Source organism: Pseudophryne corroboree, chromosome 8 (genome assembly GCF_028390025.1).
Source record: "Pseudophryne corroboree isolate aPseCor3 chromosome 8, aPseCor3.hap2, whole genome shotgun sequence".
Taxonomy (NCBI): domain Eukaryota; kingdom Metazoa; phylum Chordata; class Amphibia; order Anura; family Myobatrachidae; genus Pseudophryne; species Pseudophryne corroboree.
The window spans coordinates 447740882-447758805 of record NC_086451.1 but is presented as its reverse complement, the minus strand read 5'-3'; the positions used below and the strand labels follow the sequence as shown (position 1 = coordinate 447758805).

Below are 17924 nucleotides of genomic sequence, written 5' to 3'. Positions count from 1 at the left end.
TTGTTTCAAATTTTGTAAGACGACTCCCAAGAAGCCATTGTCTGAGTCATTATGCATATAGATATATACAGAATTGTGTAACTTGTAACCAACGCTGTGCGTGAAGCGTTTTATGTACAACGCGTCATAACTATGACGCGTTGTACATAAAACGTTTCACGCACAACGCTGTGTGTGAAGCGTGTTACGCACAACGTTGTATTGTTTGTGTAACTTGTAATCAATATTCGCTTCACACACTGCGTTGTATTGTTTGTGTAACTTGTAATCAACATTCTATTTGATACGTTTTATGTACAACGCATCATATCTATGTTGTTTTTCTAATAAACAACGTTGTTTATTAAACTTTATATCGTGTGGTTGAAATTTCTTCCGTTTACAGCAATAGAAACAAAGAACAAAACGTTGTTTTATAAAGCATAAGCATATTTTATTGATATATATATATATATATATATATTAGAGATGAGCGGGTTCGGTTTCTTTGAATCCGAACCCGCACGAACTTCACTTTTTTTCTCACGAGTCCGAGCGACTCGGATCTTCCCGCCTTGCTCGGTTAACCCGAGCGCGCCCGAACGTCATCATGACGCTGTCGGATTCTCGCGAGACTCGGATTCTATATAAGGAGCCGCGCGTCGCCGCCATTTTCACACGTGCATTGAGATTGATAGGGAGAGGACGTGGCTGGCGTCCTCTCCATTTAGAATAGATTAGAAGAGAGAGAGAGAAAGAGATTGTGCAGACAGAGTTTAGTGACTGACGACCACAGTGACCAGTGACCAGAGACAGTGCAGTTGTTTGTTTTAAGTTAACTTTTATTTAATATATCCGTTCTCTGCTATATCCGTTCTCTGCCTGAAAAAAACGATACACAGCAGTCACACAGTGACTCAGTCTGTGTGTGCACTGCTCAGCCCAGTGTGCTGCACATCAATGTATAAAGCTTATAATTGTGGGGGAGACTGGGGAGCACTGCAGGTTGTTATAGCAGGAGCCAGGAGTACATGATAATATTATATTAATTTAAAATTAAACAGTGCACACTTTTGCTGCAGGAGTGCCACTGCCAGTGTGACTAGTGGTGACCAGTGCCTGACCACCAGTATATATAATATTAGTAGTAGTATTGTTGTATACTATCTCTTTATCAACCAGTCTATATTAGCGCAGCAGACACAGTACAGTGCGGTAGTTCACGGCTGTGGCTACCTCTGTGTCGGCAGTCGGCACTCGGCAGGCAGTCCGTCCATCCATAATTGTATTATATACCACCTAACCGTGCTTTTTTTTTTCTTTCTTTATACCGTCGTCATAGTCATACTAGTTGTTACGAGTATACTACTATCTCTTTATCAACCAGTGTACAGTGCGGTAGTTCACGGCTGTGGCTACCTCTGTGTCGGCACTCGGCAGGCAGTCCGTCCATCCATAATTGTATTATAATATATACCACCTAACCGTGGTTTTTTTTTCTTTCTTTATACCGTCGTCATAGTCATACTAGTTGTTACGAGTATACTACTATCTCTTTATCAACCAGTGTACAGTGCGGTAGTTCACGGCTGTGGCTACCTCTGTGTCGGCACTCGGCAGGCAGTCCGTCCAACCATAATTGTATTATTATATACCACCTAACCGTGGTTTTTTTTTCTTTCTTTATACCGTCGTCATAGTCATACTAGTTGTTACGAGTATACTACTATCTCTTTATCAACCAGTGTACAGTGCGGTAGTTCACGGCTGTGGCTACCTCTGTGTCGGCACTCGGCAGGCAGTCCGTCCAACCATAATTGTATAATTATATACCACCTAACCGTGGTTTTTTTTTCTTTCTTTATACCGTCGTCATAGTCATACTAGTTGTTACGAGTATACTACTATCTCTTTATCAACCAGTGTACAGTGCGGTAGTTCACGGCTGTGGCTACCTCTGTGTCGGCACTCGGCAGGCAGTCCGTCCAACCATAATTGTATTATTATATACCACCTAACCGTGTTTTTTTTTTCTTTCTTTATACCGTCGTCATAGTCATACTAGTTGTTACGAGTATACTACTATCTCTTTATCAACCAGTGTACAGTGCGGTAGTTCACGGCTGTGGCTACCTCTGTGTCGGCACTCGGCAGGCAGTCCGTCCAACCATAATTGTATTATTATATACCACCTAACCGTGGTTTTTTTTTCTTTCTTTATACCGTCGTCATAGTCATACTAGTTGTTACGAGTATACTACTATCTCTTTATCAACCAGTGTACAGTGCGGTAGTTCACGGCTGTGGCTACCTCTGTGTCGGCACTCGGCAGGCAGTCCGTCCAACCATAATTGTATTATTATATACCACCTAACCGTGGTTTTTTTTTCTTTCTTTATACCGTCGTCATAGTCATACTAGTTGTTACGAGTATACTACTATCTCTTTATCAACCAGTGTACAGTGCGGTAGTTCACGGCTGTGGCTACCTCTGTGTCGGAACTCGGCAGGCAGTCCGTCCATCCATAATTGTATAATTATATACCACCTAACCGTGGTTTTTTTTTCTTTCTTTATACCGTCGTCATAGTCATACTAGTTGTTACGAGTATACTACTATCTCTTTATCAACCAGTGTACAGTGCGGTAGTTCACGGCTGTGGCTACCTCTGTGTCGGCACTCGGCAGGCAGTCCGTCCAACCATAATTGTATTATTATATACCACCTAACCGTGGTTTTTTTTTCTTTCTTTATACCGTCGTCATAGTCATACTAGTTGTTACGAGTATACTACTATCTCTTTATCAACCAGTGTACAGTGCGGTAGTTCACGGCTGTGGCTACCTCTGTGTCGGAACTCGGCAGGCAGTCCGTCCAACCATAATTGTATTATTATATACCACCTAACCGTGGTTTTTTTTTCTTTCTTTATACCGTCGTCATAGTCATACTAGTTGTTACGAGTATACTACTATCTCTTTATCAACCAGTGTACAGTGCGGTAGTTCACGGCTGTGGCTACCTCTGTGTCGGCACTCGGCAGGCAGTCCGTCCAACCATAATTGTATTATTATATACCACCTAACCGTGGTTTTTTTTTCTTTCTTTATACCGTCGTCATAGTCATACTAGTTGTTACGAGTATACTACTATCTCTTTATCAACCAGTGTACAGTGCGGTAGTTCACGGCTGTGGCTACCTCTGTGTCGGAACTCGGCAGGCAGTCCGTCCAACCATAATTGTATTATTATATACCACCTAACCGTGGTTTTTTTTTCTTTCTTTATACCGTCGTCATAGTCATACTAGTTGTTACGAGTATACTACTATCTCTTTATCAACCAGTGTACAGTGCGGTAGTTCACGGCTGTGGCTACCTCTGTGTCGGCACTCGGCAGGCAGTCCGTCCAACCATAATTGTATTATTATATACCACCTAACCGTGGTTTTTTTTTCTTTCTTTATACCGTCGTCATAGTCATACTAGTTGTTACGTGTATACTACTATCTCTTTATCAACCAGTGTACAGTGCGGTTTTTTTATACCACCTAACCGTGGCAGTCCGTCCATAATTGTATATATACTAGTATCCAATCCATCCATCTACATTGTTTACCTGAGGTGCCTTTTAGTTCTGCCTATAAAATATGGAGAACAAAAAAGTTGAGGTTCCAAAATTAGGGAAAGATCAAGATCCACTTCCACCTCGTGCTGAAGCTGCTGCCACTAGTCATGGCCGAGACGATGAAATGCCAGCAACGTCGTCTGCCAAGGCCGATGCCCAATGTCATAGTACAGAGCATGTCAAATCCAAAACACCAAATATCAGAAAAAAAAGGACTCCAAAACCTAAAATAAAATTGTCGGAGGAGAAGCGTAAACTTGCCAATATGCCATTTACCACACGGAGTGGCAAGGAACGGCTGAGGCCCTGGCCTATGTTCATGGCTAGTGGTTCAGCTTCACATGAGGATGGAAGCACTCAGCCTGTCGCTAGAAAAATGAAACGACTCAAGCTGGCAAAAGCACAGCAAAGAACTGTGTGTTCTTCGAAATCCCAAATCCACAAGGAGAGTCCAATTGTGTCGGTTGCGATGCCTGACCTTCCCAACACTGGACGTGAAGAGCATGCGCCTTCCACCATTTGCACGCCCCCTGCAAGTGCTGGAAGGAGCACCCGCAGTCCAGTTCCTGATAGTGAGATTGAAGATGTCAGTGTTGAAGTCCACCAGGATGAGGAGGATATGGGTGTTGCTGGCGCTGGGGAGGAAATTGACCAGGAGGATTCTGATGGTGAGGTGGTTTGTTTAAGTCAGGCACCCGGGGAGACACCTGTTGTCTGTGGGAGGAATATGGCCGTTGACATGCCAGGTGAAAATACCAAAAAAATCAGCTCTTCGGTGTGGAGGTATTTCACCAGAAATGCGGACAACAGGTGTCAAGCCGTGTGTTCCCTTTGTCAAGCTGTAATAAGTAGGGGTAAGGACGTTAACCACCTCGGAACATCCTCCCTTATACGTCACCTGCAGCGCATTCATAATAAGTCAGTGACAAGTTCAAAAACTTTGGGTGACAGCGGAAGCACTCCACTGACCAGTAAATCCCTTCCTCTTGTAACCAAGCTCACGCAAACCACCCCACCAACTCCCTCAGTGTCAATTTCCTCCTTCCCCAGGAATGCCAATAGTCCTGCAGGCCATGTCACTGGCAATTCTGACGATTCCTCTCCTGCCTGGGATTCCTCCGATGCATCCTTGCGTGTAACGCCTACTGCTGCTGGCGCTGCTGTTGTTGCTGCTGGGAGTCGATGGTCATCCCACAGGGGAAGTCGTAAGACCACTTTTACTACTTCCACCAAGCAATTGACTGTCCAACAGTCATTTGCGAGGAAGATTAAATATCACAGCAGTCATCCTACTGCAAAGCGGATAACTGAGGCCTTGACATCCTGGGTGGTGAGAAACGTGGTTCCGGTATCCATCATTACTGCAGAGCCAACTAGAGACTTGTTGGAGGTACTGTGTCCCCGGTACCAAATACCATCTAGGTTCCATTTCTCTAGGGTTGCGATACCGAAAATGTACACAGACCTCAGAAAAAGAGTCACCAGTGTCCTAAAAAATGCAGCTGTACCCAATGTCCACTTAACCACGGACATGTGGACAAGTGGAGCAGGGCAGGGTCAGGACTATATGACTGTGACAGCCCACTGGGTAGATGTATGGACTCCCGCCGCAAGAACAGCAGCGGCGGCACCAGTAGCAGCATCTCGCAAACGCCAACTCGTTCCTAGGCAGGCTACGCTTTGTATCACCGGTTTCCAGAATACGCACACAGCTGAAAACCTCTTACGGCAACTGAGGAAGATCATCGCGGAATGGCTTACCCCAATTGGACTCTCCTGTGGATTTGTGGCATCGGACAACGCCAGCAATATTGTGCGTGCATTACATCTGGGCAAATTCCAGCACGTCCCATGTTTTGCACATACCTTGAATTTGGTGGTGCAGAATTTTTTAAAAAACGACAGGGGCGTGCAAGAGATGCTGGCGGTGGCCAGAAAAATTGCGGGACACTTTCGGCGTACAGGCAGCACGTACAGAAGACTGGAGCACCACCAAAAACGCCTGAACCTGCCCTGCCATCATCTGAAGCAGGAGGTGGTAACGAGGTGGAATTCAACCCTCTATATGCTTCAGAGGTTGGAGGAGCAGCAAAAGGCCATTCAAGCCTATACAACTGACCACGATATAGGAGGTGGAATGCACCTGTCTCAAGCGCAGTGGAGAATGATTTCAACGTTGTGCAAGGTTCTGCAACCTTTTGAACTTGCCACACGTGAAGTCAGTTCAGACACTGCCAGCCTGAGTCAGGTCATTCCCCTCATCAGGCTTTTGCAGAAGAAGCTGGAGACATTGAAGGAGGAGCTAAGACAGAGCGATTCCGCTAGGCATGTGGGACTTGTGGATGGAGCCCTTAATTCGCTTAACAAGGATTCACGGGTGGTCAATCTGTTGAAATCAGAGCACTACATTTTGGCCACCGTGCTCGATCCTAGATTTAAAACCTACCTTGGATCTCTCTTTCCGGCGCACACAAGTCTGCTGGGTTTCAAAGACCTGCTGGTGAGAAAATTGTCAAGTCAAGCGGAACGCGACCTGTCAACATCTCCTCCTTCACATTCTCCCGCAACTGGGGGTGCGAGGAAAAGGCTCAGAATTCCGAGCCCACCCGCTGGCGGTGATGCAGGGCAGTCTGGAGCGACTGCTGATGCTGACATCTGGTCCGGACTGAAGGACCTGACAACCATTACGGACATGTCGTCTACTGTCACTGCATATGATTCTCTCACCATTGATAGAATGGTGGAGGATTATATGAGTGACCGCATCCAAGTAGGCACGTCACACAGTCCGTACTTATACTGGCAGGAAAAAGAGGCAATTTGGAAGCCCTTGCACAAACTGGCTTTATTCTACCTAAGTTGCCCTCCCACAAGTGTGTACTCCGAAAGAGTGTTTAGTGCCGCCGCTCACCTTGTCAGCAATCGGCGTACGAGGTTACATCCAGAAAATGTGGAGAAGATGATGTTCATTAAAATGAATTATAATCAATTCCTCCGCGGAGACATTGACCAGCAGCAATTGCCTCCACAAAGTACACAGGGAGCTGACATGGTGGATTCCAGTGGGGACGAATTGATAATCTGTGAGGAGGGGGATGTACACGGTGATATATCGGAGGATGATGATGAGGTGGACATCTTGCCTCTGTAGAGCCAGTTTGTGCAAGGAGAGATTAATTGCTTCTTTTTTGGTGGGGGTCCAAACCAACCCGTCATTTCAGTCACAGTCGTGTGGCAGACCCTGTCACTGAAATGATGGGTTGGTTAAAGTGTGCATGTCCTGTTTATACAACATAAGGGTGGGTGGGAAGGGCCCAAGGACAATTCCATCTTGCACCTCTTTTTTCTTTTATTTTTCTTTGCGTCATGTGCTGTTTGGGGAGGGTTTTTTGGAAGGGACATCCTGCGTGACACTGCAGTGCCACTCCTAGATGGGCCCGGTGTTTGTGTCGGCCACTAGGGTCGCTAATCTTTCTCACACAGTCAGCTACCTCATTGCGCCTCTTTTTTTCTTTGCGTCATGTGCTGTTTGGGGAGGGTTTTTTGGAAGGGACATCCTGCGTGACACTGCCACTCCTAGATGGGCCAGGTGTTTGTGTCAGCCACTAGGGTCGCTTATCTTTCTCACACAGTCAGCTACCTCATTGCGCCTCTTTTTTTCTTTGCGTCATGTGCTGTTTGGGGAGGGTTTTTTGGAAGGGACATCCTGCGTGACACTGCAGTGCCACTCCTAGATGGGCCCGGTGTTTGTGTCGGCCACTAGGGTCGCTAATCTTTCTCACACAGTCAGCTACCTCATTGCGCCTCTTTTTTTCTTTGCGTCATGTGCTGTTTGGGGAGGGTTTTTTGGAAGGGACATCCTGCGTGACACTGCAGTGCCACTCCTAGATGGGCCCGGTGTTTGTGTCGGCCACTAGGGTCGCTTATCTTTCTCACACAGTCAGCTACCTCATTGAGCCTCTTTTTTTCTTTGCGTCATGTGCTGTTTGGGGAGGGTTTTTTGGAAGGGACATCCTGCGTGACACTGCCACTCCTAGATGGGCCAGGTGTTTGTGTCAGCCACTAGGGTCGCTTATCTTACTCACACAGCTACCTCATTGCGCCTCTTTTTTTCTTTGCGTCATGTGCTGTTTGGGGAGGGTTTTTTGGAAGGGACATCCTGCGTGACACTGCAGTGCCACTCCTAGATGGGCCCGGTGTTTGTGTCGGCCACTAGGGTCGCTAATCTTTCTCACACAGTCAGCTACCTCATTGCGCCTCTTTTTTTCTTTGCGTCATGTGCTGTTTGGGGAGGGTTTTTTGGAAGGGACATCCTGCGTGACACTGCAGTGCCACTCCTAGATGGGCCCGGTGTTTGTGTCGGCCACTAGGGTCGCTTATCTTTCTCACACAGTCAGCTACCTCATTGCGCCTCTTTTTTTCTTTGCGTCATGTGCTGTTTGGGGAGGGTTTTTTGGAAGGGACATCCTGCGTGACACTGCAGTGCCACTCCTAGATGGGCCCGGTGTTTGTGTCGGCCACTAGGGTCGCTTATCTTTCTCACACAGTCAGCTACCTCATTGCGCCTCTTTTTTTCTTTGCGTCATGTGCTGTTTGGGGAGGGTTTTTTGGAAGGGACATCCTGCGTGACACTGCAGTGCCACTCCTAGATGGGCCCGGTGTTTGTGTCGGCCACTAGGGTCGCTTATCTTACTCACACAGCGACCTCGGTGCAAATTTTAGGACTAAAAATAATATTGTGAGGTGTGATGTGTTCAGAATAGGCTGAAAATGAGTGTAAATTATGTTTTTTGAGGTTAATAATACTTTGGGATCAAAATGACCCCCAAATTCTATGATTTAAGCTGTTTTTTAGGGTTTTTTGAAAAAAACACCCGAATCCAAAACACACCCGAATCCGACAAAAAAAATTCGGTGAGGTTTTGCCAAAACGCGGTCGAACCCAAAACACGGGCGCGGAACCGAACCCAAAACCAAATATTTGTTATAATTCCTAATGATGGCTACCATATATGCCATCATTAGGAATTATAACAAATATATCTTTAGTATGATATAGTATTTCAGTGTATTTTCACCCAGTGTTTATGAATGTCATTGCTAAATGTCTTTTTTATATGTTTTTATTCACAGTCCGTCCTCTATTCTGCCCACGGCGTGAGTCCTCTTCTAAAATCAATGGATCCAACCACCTGCAGTGTCTGGGCCGCGGTGGAGCCGGTGACACGCACGCTGTGCGTGTCCATGACAACCGTGGCGCGCATGCCTGGCGTGTCCATGGCAACTGTGACGTCCGCACAGCAGGCGGCGATGGGAGATGATGGCCGGAAGTACGGACACCGGCGTGCGGCAGCGGAGACGGCGGGATGGTGTACAGGTATTTAAATGTTTGTTTTTGTTAATGTATGTTGTTTCTGTATTTGGTACTGAGGACGGGGCGTAAGCTCCGAAACGTCGTCTACCCCCAATACAATACTATTTTGCATCTACAAGCCTCCAGTGCCGTTTTTTTGGAATTTGTATGCTGCATTATATCCAGGCACGGGGCGAAGCTGTTTTTCATTGATAGGAGTGCCGGCTGGTATGGACTATATGCACTTGTGTCTTAGGACACCGTTTGCGTGGCACCCAAGCTTGTTATGAAATATACAGACTGTTTAGACACCTGATTTTAATGTACACAGTGGCATTCTCATAGCACTGTGTGAAGCTGGGGCATATTGGACATTCTGACACCTTGCTGCTGGTTATATGGCTCAATATTGATATATTGCACAGTACAAGTATAGCCATCCAGCAAAAATCAAAAATCAACAGCATGGAGGGTCAGCCTATTGCTATGCTTGACTCTATGGGATGTCAGATTATGCAAGTTATGTCCCCTGGTGAGACTTTTGGATATACACCAGCTCAAATTGAGAATATCTTATTTAAAGACACTGCACCTATATCTGATCACTCCATGAAAGCTGATGATTACTTTTTTCAGCTGATGAAACTCAAACGCCGTGAGATAGATTTCACACTTCACGGCATGTCTTTATCGGATTACTATAGGGAACATAAAATACCCCGTGGATTTAGGGTTAGAAATGTCCCTACGATTGGGCGACATAACCCAGAATTCATAAGGAAATGGATTGGGATATTGAACCGGTGTGGGTTCGATTTGATGATTTTAGTTATTGAGGAATCTCATCGTGAATTGGAATTGACAAAAAACAAAATTTCAACCTTGGAGAAAGATAGAGATATTCTGGAGAAAGACCTATCTCAAGACTGGATATCAAAATTAGAGAAGCAGTGTGAGCAGTATAGACGTGATTTATTGAAATTTAAACGCAACAAGAAATTCCTTGTGGACCAGGATTATGAAGAAAATAAGGTCTACCGTTGGTTGATGGGCACAGAACCCACTGGCAAAAACAAATCTGCTGGGCGAAGAAGACCATGGCAAAACCCCCGAAAGAAAGGTGATAAGAGAGAAGCCTACAGTAGTGACAGTGAATTTGCTATATCAGAATCTGAGGATAATTCACATCACAGTGCGGCCCCTTTAGACCCGAGTGGCCGAGATGGCAACACTGGTACAGCAAGCCTCCCACCCGTCGGGGTGGCCAGAACAAAAGGTGTAAGAGCCGTAACACTCAAGAAGAACACCTAGTCTTCAATTTGTCCAAAAGAACGTTCTCAGCAATTGAGATGCAGGTCCTTAACAAAGGCCTTAGTTTTGTCCCAACCAACGGACATGATCCCTTCAACTGGTCACGTGATTTACATAATTTTACACGCAAACTGCGCTTGAAAGAACATTTCCAGAATTCTCCATCGGTACAAACACCATCGATATTTGATCCGTTTCTCCATAAGGTCACAAGGTCACGGTTTGATCCTGTTTCACAGAATGCCTCAATTAAGACGTTTAGTCGTCTTATGGATGATTCAGTAGCCAGATTCACAGCAGCTCCTGTAAAGCTTAAATTTAATCTATCCAGGGATGAACGGGTGGCGTTGGATCAGCTTTCCTCCTACCAGGACATTGTGATCAGACCCGCCGATAAGGGCGGGGCAATCGTCATCCTGGATTTGGAATATTACAGGAATGAAATCAATGGTCAACTTTCAGAAGCTGGGGTATACAAAAAACTACGAGCCAACCCTGTTCTAGAATACCAGAAGGAACTGTTTGGGATCCTTAAAGAAGCTACGGATCAGAACCTATTACCGGCAAAAGTGTCAAAAGCACTACATGTAAGTTCCCCTAAAAACCCGATATTATATACTTTGCCTAAACTACACAAGCATGCCACTATTCCACCGGGGAGACCCATCATTTCCGCCAGAGACTCCCTCTACCAACCGGTGGCACAGTTGTTGGACAGTATACTACAGCCCTTACTCACATCTCAAAAATCTTTCCTGAAGGACACTACATCTTTCCTACTTAAATTACAGGAATACAATGAGGTCCCGGCTCACACGTTACTTTGTTGTTTAGATGTGTGCAGTTTGTACACATCTATTCCACATGAGCAGGGAATGCGGGCAATGAAATCGTTTTTGGGTACTAATCTGTCTCCTGAACTATTTGACCACAAGCTGTTTCTCACATTGCTGGAACTAACTCTGTATCGTAATTACTTCCTGTTCGATGGCAATTTTTTCTTACAGCTACGGGGGTGCGCGATGGGATCATCGGTCGCACCCTCGTATGCTAATGTATATATGTTTGAACAAGAAGACAGGATGTTTTTTAGCAATCCAGTTGTTAAGGAGAATATCTTAATGTACACGAGGTATATTGATGATGTGTTCCTACTGTGGGTGGGAGGGCAGGTTAAGTTTGACTCCTTGATGTCTGAGATCAATAATCTTACATCCCCCATTAAATTCACATATACCTGCAGTAATCAGGAAATCAACTATTTAGATGTCAAAATCCGTCTAGTGGATGGAAGAATTCAGACGGAGATTTACTCTAAACCCACAGATAGGAACACTCTTCTGCTTGCCTCTAGTCACCACCCAGAGCCCCTTAAGAAAGGGCTCCCTGCATCACAAATGATGCGGGTGGCTCGCATTACGAGTAATACCAAAAATATACCATCATTATTAGACAACATGATTGCTAGGTTTGAAAGTCGTGGATATGATAGGCAACTATTAGAAGGACAAAAACAGAGGATTATGTCAATGTCCAGACTAGAATTGTTAAAACCTGGACAAAAGAGTAACCAGAAGATATTACCCTGGGCATGTGACTACACCACAGCCAGTCCTATAATTCGTAGGGCAACTAAAGCCCTATGGCCTCTAGTTACCTCTGATCCCGACCTTCCAGTGTTTAAAGGTATGAGACCTATCACAGCATTTAGACGTGGCAGCAACCTTAGGGACCGCCTGGTCAAATCAGATATCACAGGGATGGGCAAGTCTGCCACCCCTAATGTGTATTATAAGGCTCCGGGGTGCTATAGATGCCCCAAATGTGCTACATGTAAGTATATGGCGGTGTGTAAAGATTTCAAACACCCACATCTGGACAAACGATACAATATTAGATATGTTATCACGTGCAGCACCTCTTATGTGGTTTACGTGGTGGTCTGTCCGTGCGGATTATTTTACGTGGGACAGACCACACGGAAGCTGAGTGAGAGGATGGCAGCACATAGATCTGCCATTAAATTAACCTTAGAGGGCAAATCTATTGATCAACCAGTAGCACGTCATTTTAAGAGGGCACACCATACCCTGGATGATCTCAAATACTTTGGAATTGATCATGTACCCCTTACTTTAAGGGGAGGTGACAGAGCGAAGGCCCTGTTGGAGAAAGAGTCTAGATGGATAATGAGACTGAATACCTTTTCCCCGTGTGGCTTAAATGATAAGATCAATTGGAACCTGCTATAACTCGGTTCCTTCTGTTTTAGGGATTCTTTATATACATGGCATGCGAATGTACTTTTTGCTATATATATGTTCTTTATCAATCTTAGAATGAGGTGGCCAATATAGTCTATAGTTTACACTATATGGTGCATGGCATATATGGTAGCCATCATTAGGAATTATAACAAATATGTCTTTAGTATGATATAGTATTTCAGTGTATTTTCACCCAGTGTTTATGAATGTCATTGCTAAATGTCTTTTTTATATGTTTTTATTCACAGTCCGTCCTCTATTCTGCCCACGGCGTGAGTCCTCTTCTAAAATCAATGGATCCAACCACCTGCAGTGTCTGGGCCGCGGTGGAGCCGGTGACACGCACGCTGTGCGTGTCCATGACAACCGTGGCGCGCATGCCTGGCGTGTCCATGGCAACTGTGACGTCCGCACAGCAGGCGGCGATGGGAGATGATGGCCGGAAGTACGGACACCGGCGTGCGGCAGCGGAGACGGCGGGATGGTGTACAGGTATTTAAATGTTTGTTTTTGTTAATGTATGTTGTTTCTGTATTTGGTACTGAGGACGGGGCGTAAGCTCCGAAACGTCGTCTACCCCCAATACAATACTATTTTGCATCTACAAGCCTCCAGTGCCGTTTTTTTGGAATTATATATATATATATATATATATATATATATATATATAACACGGTAAAGAAGCATTTAAAACATTACATAAAATATTATTGACATAAGTTAAACATTGTGGCGCAAAATACCAGCACAAAATACAGTGTATAAAAATAATATAAATTAGTTATATGTTATAGTTTCAGCCACTGTGAATCCTGAAATAGATTTACGGATCTTTTCCTAGGCAGTAAGTAACCGTGCGGTGTTGTTAAACCTGGGGGGGGGTTAAAACATTTATTCGACCTTTGTTAAGGGTTTGTAACGACATGGGCGACGTCACAGCACCGTCAGAGTCATCCTGCTTCTCAGCTTTTAATCGTTCTAAACACATTCTATTCCCCGCATTGGCTATGACGGTTGAGGGAATATTCAATTCAGACATTGCCCGCATAAATTCAGGCCAACCATTCGGTATATTACGGATCGACACACCGTTACTTTGCGTGATGCTTCTTATTAAATCTAACATGTTGGAACCAGGCACAGTGACGCCTTTGTACAGAAACTCCCCTTTACTGTTCCAGTCTGTGATGTGTTTAGAGCGTGTCATTTTACTCAATAGTATTTCACAGTTTTTCTTATACCTGTCATTAACACCGCTCAAAAGCTCATGATAAACAGCATCGGGGGCAATAGCAGTGATCGCGCTGACCGAAAAAAAATGTGGGTCCCAGGGACCCCTTAATTTAAAAAATTGGGGTCCTGCTCCACTGTTGCTGGGTCCTATCACATATTATAGGGGGCGAGGGCTGACAGCAGTTGGGGCAGTACTGAAGGAAAGGAGTGGGTTAGGGACAGGCCGTACTGGAGCTAAGGAGGGGGTAAGAGTAGATAACAGTTGGGGCGGTGCTGGGGTAATTGAGGGGGTAAAGGTAGATAGCACTTGGGGCAATACTAAGGGTAGACAGTGCTAGGAGTATGGAGGGGGTAAAGGTTGATAGCAGTTTGTACAGTACTTGTGCATACAGAGGGCAGTGCTGGGGCTAGGGAGGGGGTTAGGGGCAGAAGCTCTGGGACATTGAGGGGGTAAGAGTAGAAAGAAGGAGGGGGTTAGGACCAGGCAATAAGATCTCTGTAGTGATAGCTAGACACACACACACACACAGTATAAAATGTATGTGACCTGCACAGGAGATTTTATATATATCATGCAAGTAAACAGGCGGCACTCTCCAGACTTACAAGTTTCAATAGCGTCCTTTAATCCTACGTTACATTTCGGGCTCCCGCCCGTCGTCAGGGACAATCATGTGTATGATTGTCCCTGACGACGGGCGAGAGCCCGAAACGTCACGTAGGATTAAAGGACTCTATTGAAACTTGAAAGTCTGGAGAGTGCCGCCCGTTTACTTGCATGTTATTACTGGGTTACTGACCTGGGGAGGGCACCAGAGCAAGTACCTTATGAGACATTGGCAATACTGAGTGCCGGATCGAACCGAATATTATATATATATATATATAAATATATATATATATACACACACACACACACACCATCATCACAGTGGTGCAGTGATTTAAAATAAATTTCACTACCAGATGGGCCACATTATCTATCTATTAACCTGCCCTTGCGGACTGGCTTACGTCGGTATGACGACATGTACCTTCTGTGAGAGGATTTCAAATCACTGCACCTCAATTTGGAAGGCACTACGTGGTGAAACCTCAGACAAACCAGTGGGAGGATTGTCCTTTAGTCAGCGATGATGTTAAATACATGCAACGCTGGGCAATGATCACGCTGTGTGCAGGGAGACGGACGTTGTTACATAGAACAGCACAGTGCTGAGCAGCACGCTGGCGGCAAGGAGGACGTAGGTCTCGGGAGACGCCTACATGGGAACCATAGGCATGCAAAGCACATTTTATTAGGGTGTTCACTGCCAGAATGGCGTATCTAGCACCGCCGATTGGGGGTGTCTAGCACTATTTTACCATTGGGACTTAATGGGTCGCTAGGCAAGATACAGGTTTGGGGCATGATTAATGTATACAGTATATAAATCCATACTCAGTTCTCCCCCCCAACCCATAGCTCTCTCTCCTCACACAGCTCTTTCCCTTATATAGCACCCCCAAGCACAAATGTCTCCCATCACACAGATCTCCCTGTAGCACAAGCCCACCCCCACATAGATATCCGCTCAGCACCGAAGATCCTCCCAGCACAAATCTCTTAACAACCTTCCTTAAATTTAAAGACACCTAGTTAAAAAGTGTCACCCTACCGATGTTAATTAAATGCAGATTTGTAGTGCCCTCTCCCCTATGCCCTACTACTGAGAGGATTAGCTTTTTTACCGTATAATAAAATGCTAATTTCTTACACTACAAGTTGGCACTGTAATGTTAGTTACGGCATCAACACATCCACAAATCAGGGGGACTGCCCAAGACCAAAATTGGTGTCTAAGCACTCACCAAGCTTCAGTTCACCTGGCTCAGACACGGTCAGTTTAAATGGCATATTGTGTTACCTGAAAGTGGTCTGGCTAGAATCCATGTCGCCTGCATTCCACACAGCCTCTAGTCCTGCTCCAAACTGTCCACCAATGCCAAGCTAACGTGGTGATGCTAGCAGCTGGAGTAACAGTACAATATATCCAAGGCTCCTAACACAGTAGCAGTTGCTCCCGCCTGGTGCTTCCGGAGAGGTGAGGGTGGAAGATGCTCCTGGAAGCCCCAGTCAGCATTGTCATTAATCCGACTTCCTCCTGACTCCTCCTGAGTCCCGGGCTGCGGTGCGCGGCTGTTCCTCTCTACAAGCCCCGATGTGATGTCAGGTCGGGGCTTACCGCCCGCCGCGAGGCGGACCTGTGCTCAGTAGCGTGCAGGACTGCCCGCGGATGTCAGCAGCGTAGGTACCGAGCCGTCCGGTGTGTGGGGGCTGGCCAACATTAGGGTGTCCGCACGCCTATGATGTGGACATGCCGCTGGCACTGGCAGTGATTGGCTGGAGAGGCCGGCACAGAAGTATGACTGCAGGACGCGCTGTTAGTCTATGTGCGGCTTAGCCAATACCAGTTCAGTATCGGCTAAGGCGCAAACAGGACTCTGACTCACAGCGCGTCCTGCAGGACCCGCTCATTTTTAAAATGTGAGTCTCTTTCTCCCTGTACCGCGTAAAAACGCGCTATAGCGCGTATTTTGCGATCACTGCAATAGGCTGTGTCATATTATTTGATTCATCAACAGATTTTGCAACGGGTGATAAAAGAGCTAAAGTTGACATTTCACTATCAGCCTGCTTACTCAACACCAGGTATCTCTGCAACAACATTGTATATCGCTTTGCTTTTTCATATTCTGATAAATCATTATTCTGTAGTATTTTCACGATCTCTACATCTAGACCGTGCGTTGCTGTTTTACGTATGTCGTCGCTGTTCGTTTTATTATGTAAACGTTCTATCTGATTCTGAGGCACCAGATACATTTTCTCAGCGTACTCCATCAGCGATTAGACAATAGTCCTGTAATTAGCGGTATAGCAAAACCAAGCAGCGAGCCGATAAAACCACCCGACTGTTTAACCAGCCTCTTCTTTTTTCCAATGGCACATTTCTTATTACAAAGTGATTTTATAAGCGCACGCTTCTTTTTAAGGTAGTTCAGCTGCCGTTGAGACAGCGGTATTTTGCCTTTAAGCGTGTTGAGCGCTATCTCACAAATAGCCGTGACTAAATCGTTTGAAGCGTTGGATAAAATAGCATTTCTTTGGATTGGTGTTGCTTTAATTAACGTTTTTAAAAGCACCCAATTACGTCTTATCCGCCCCGACATGTTCACCGTTGTTAGAATGGCAACAAATGACTAAAGGTTGTACTGTTATAGCTTTATAGAACCACGCTTCTTAATGACAAAAGCGACAGGCTTGTCTGGTGGGAATAAGCCGCTTCGTAAACGATAATCGTCAAGAGCGTTGTTTCTTAAATCAACCAGCAAATACCCATAAGGGGCCGCCGTTGCGGATTCATAGGATTCGAGAAAAAAACGATGTTTCGATGGGTACATTTGTCTAGCCAGAATGCCCACCTGCATTTTATCCCTGGGGTTTTTGAACAGGACCATATATTTTGTGTTTAAATGTATAGTTCTGCTCTTTTTACCTTGACAAAATATGTTTTGGACAAGGTACAGGATACTGAGATTACGATGATGTACATACTTTGTGAAAGCCTTCTCAACCTCAGAATTATTACTTGCCGCGTCCATCAAATCATCAATCACTGTTAAATTAACCTTATCAGGGGGAAAAAGTTGATCATCGCTAAAAGACTCTGGTAACCCCTCTATAAAGCGCGTACCGGGGTAATCACGCAGAAGTTGGTCGTATATAGGTTGCCAACAGGTGTAAAACCAAACAACATTATCAGGTACATGAGTCATATGTGTTGCAGCGTGTTGCAACAGCGTTTTGACAAAATAACTTTTACCCGAATTGGACGGCCCCGCTAAAATACATGAGAAAGGGTGTTGAAATCTGGTGTCCATCTTAATAGCCGAACGGCAGTGTTGTGAAGTTGTCCGTAAGAGACCGTTTAGTATAAACACACCTTTGCGTCTTCTGCAAAGTACGCGTCTCTATCTGCCAGCACTTTTTCACACGTACTATACCGGGTTGACGGATCACAACCTTTTTCTGGTCATCGCCTTCGGGGTTTAAAGGATAATCTAAGACCAGTTCTTTCAGGCTGTCAAAGTTAACGTGCTGCGCATTATC

General features: G+C 45.3%; 1 protein-coding gene across 3 annotated transcripts in view; it reads left to right on the top strand.

The window, feature by feature from the left end:
• LOC134949559 (H-2 class I histocompatibility antigen, Q9 alpha chain-like) overlaps nt 1-17924 on the top strand; it is a 342846-nt gene that overhangs the window by 237890 nt on the left and 87032 nt on the right. Inside the window, exon 5 of one of the 3 annotated variants that reach the window (XM_063938216.1) lies at nt 8741-8976. The exons of the other annotated variants lie outside the window; for them this stretch is intronic. Within the exon in view, the coding sequence (XP_063794286.1) occupies nt 8741-8928 (188 nt within the window). The 3' untranslated portion in view covers nt 8929-8976. Of the gene's footprint in view, nt 1-8740; nt 8977-17924 lie in introns of those variants that run through there. 3 annotated transcript variants of the gene reach the window in all.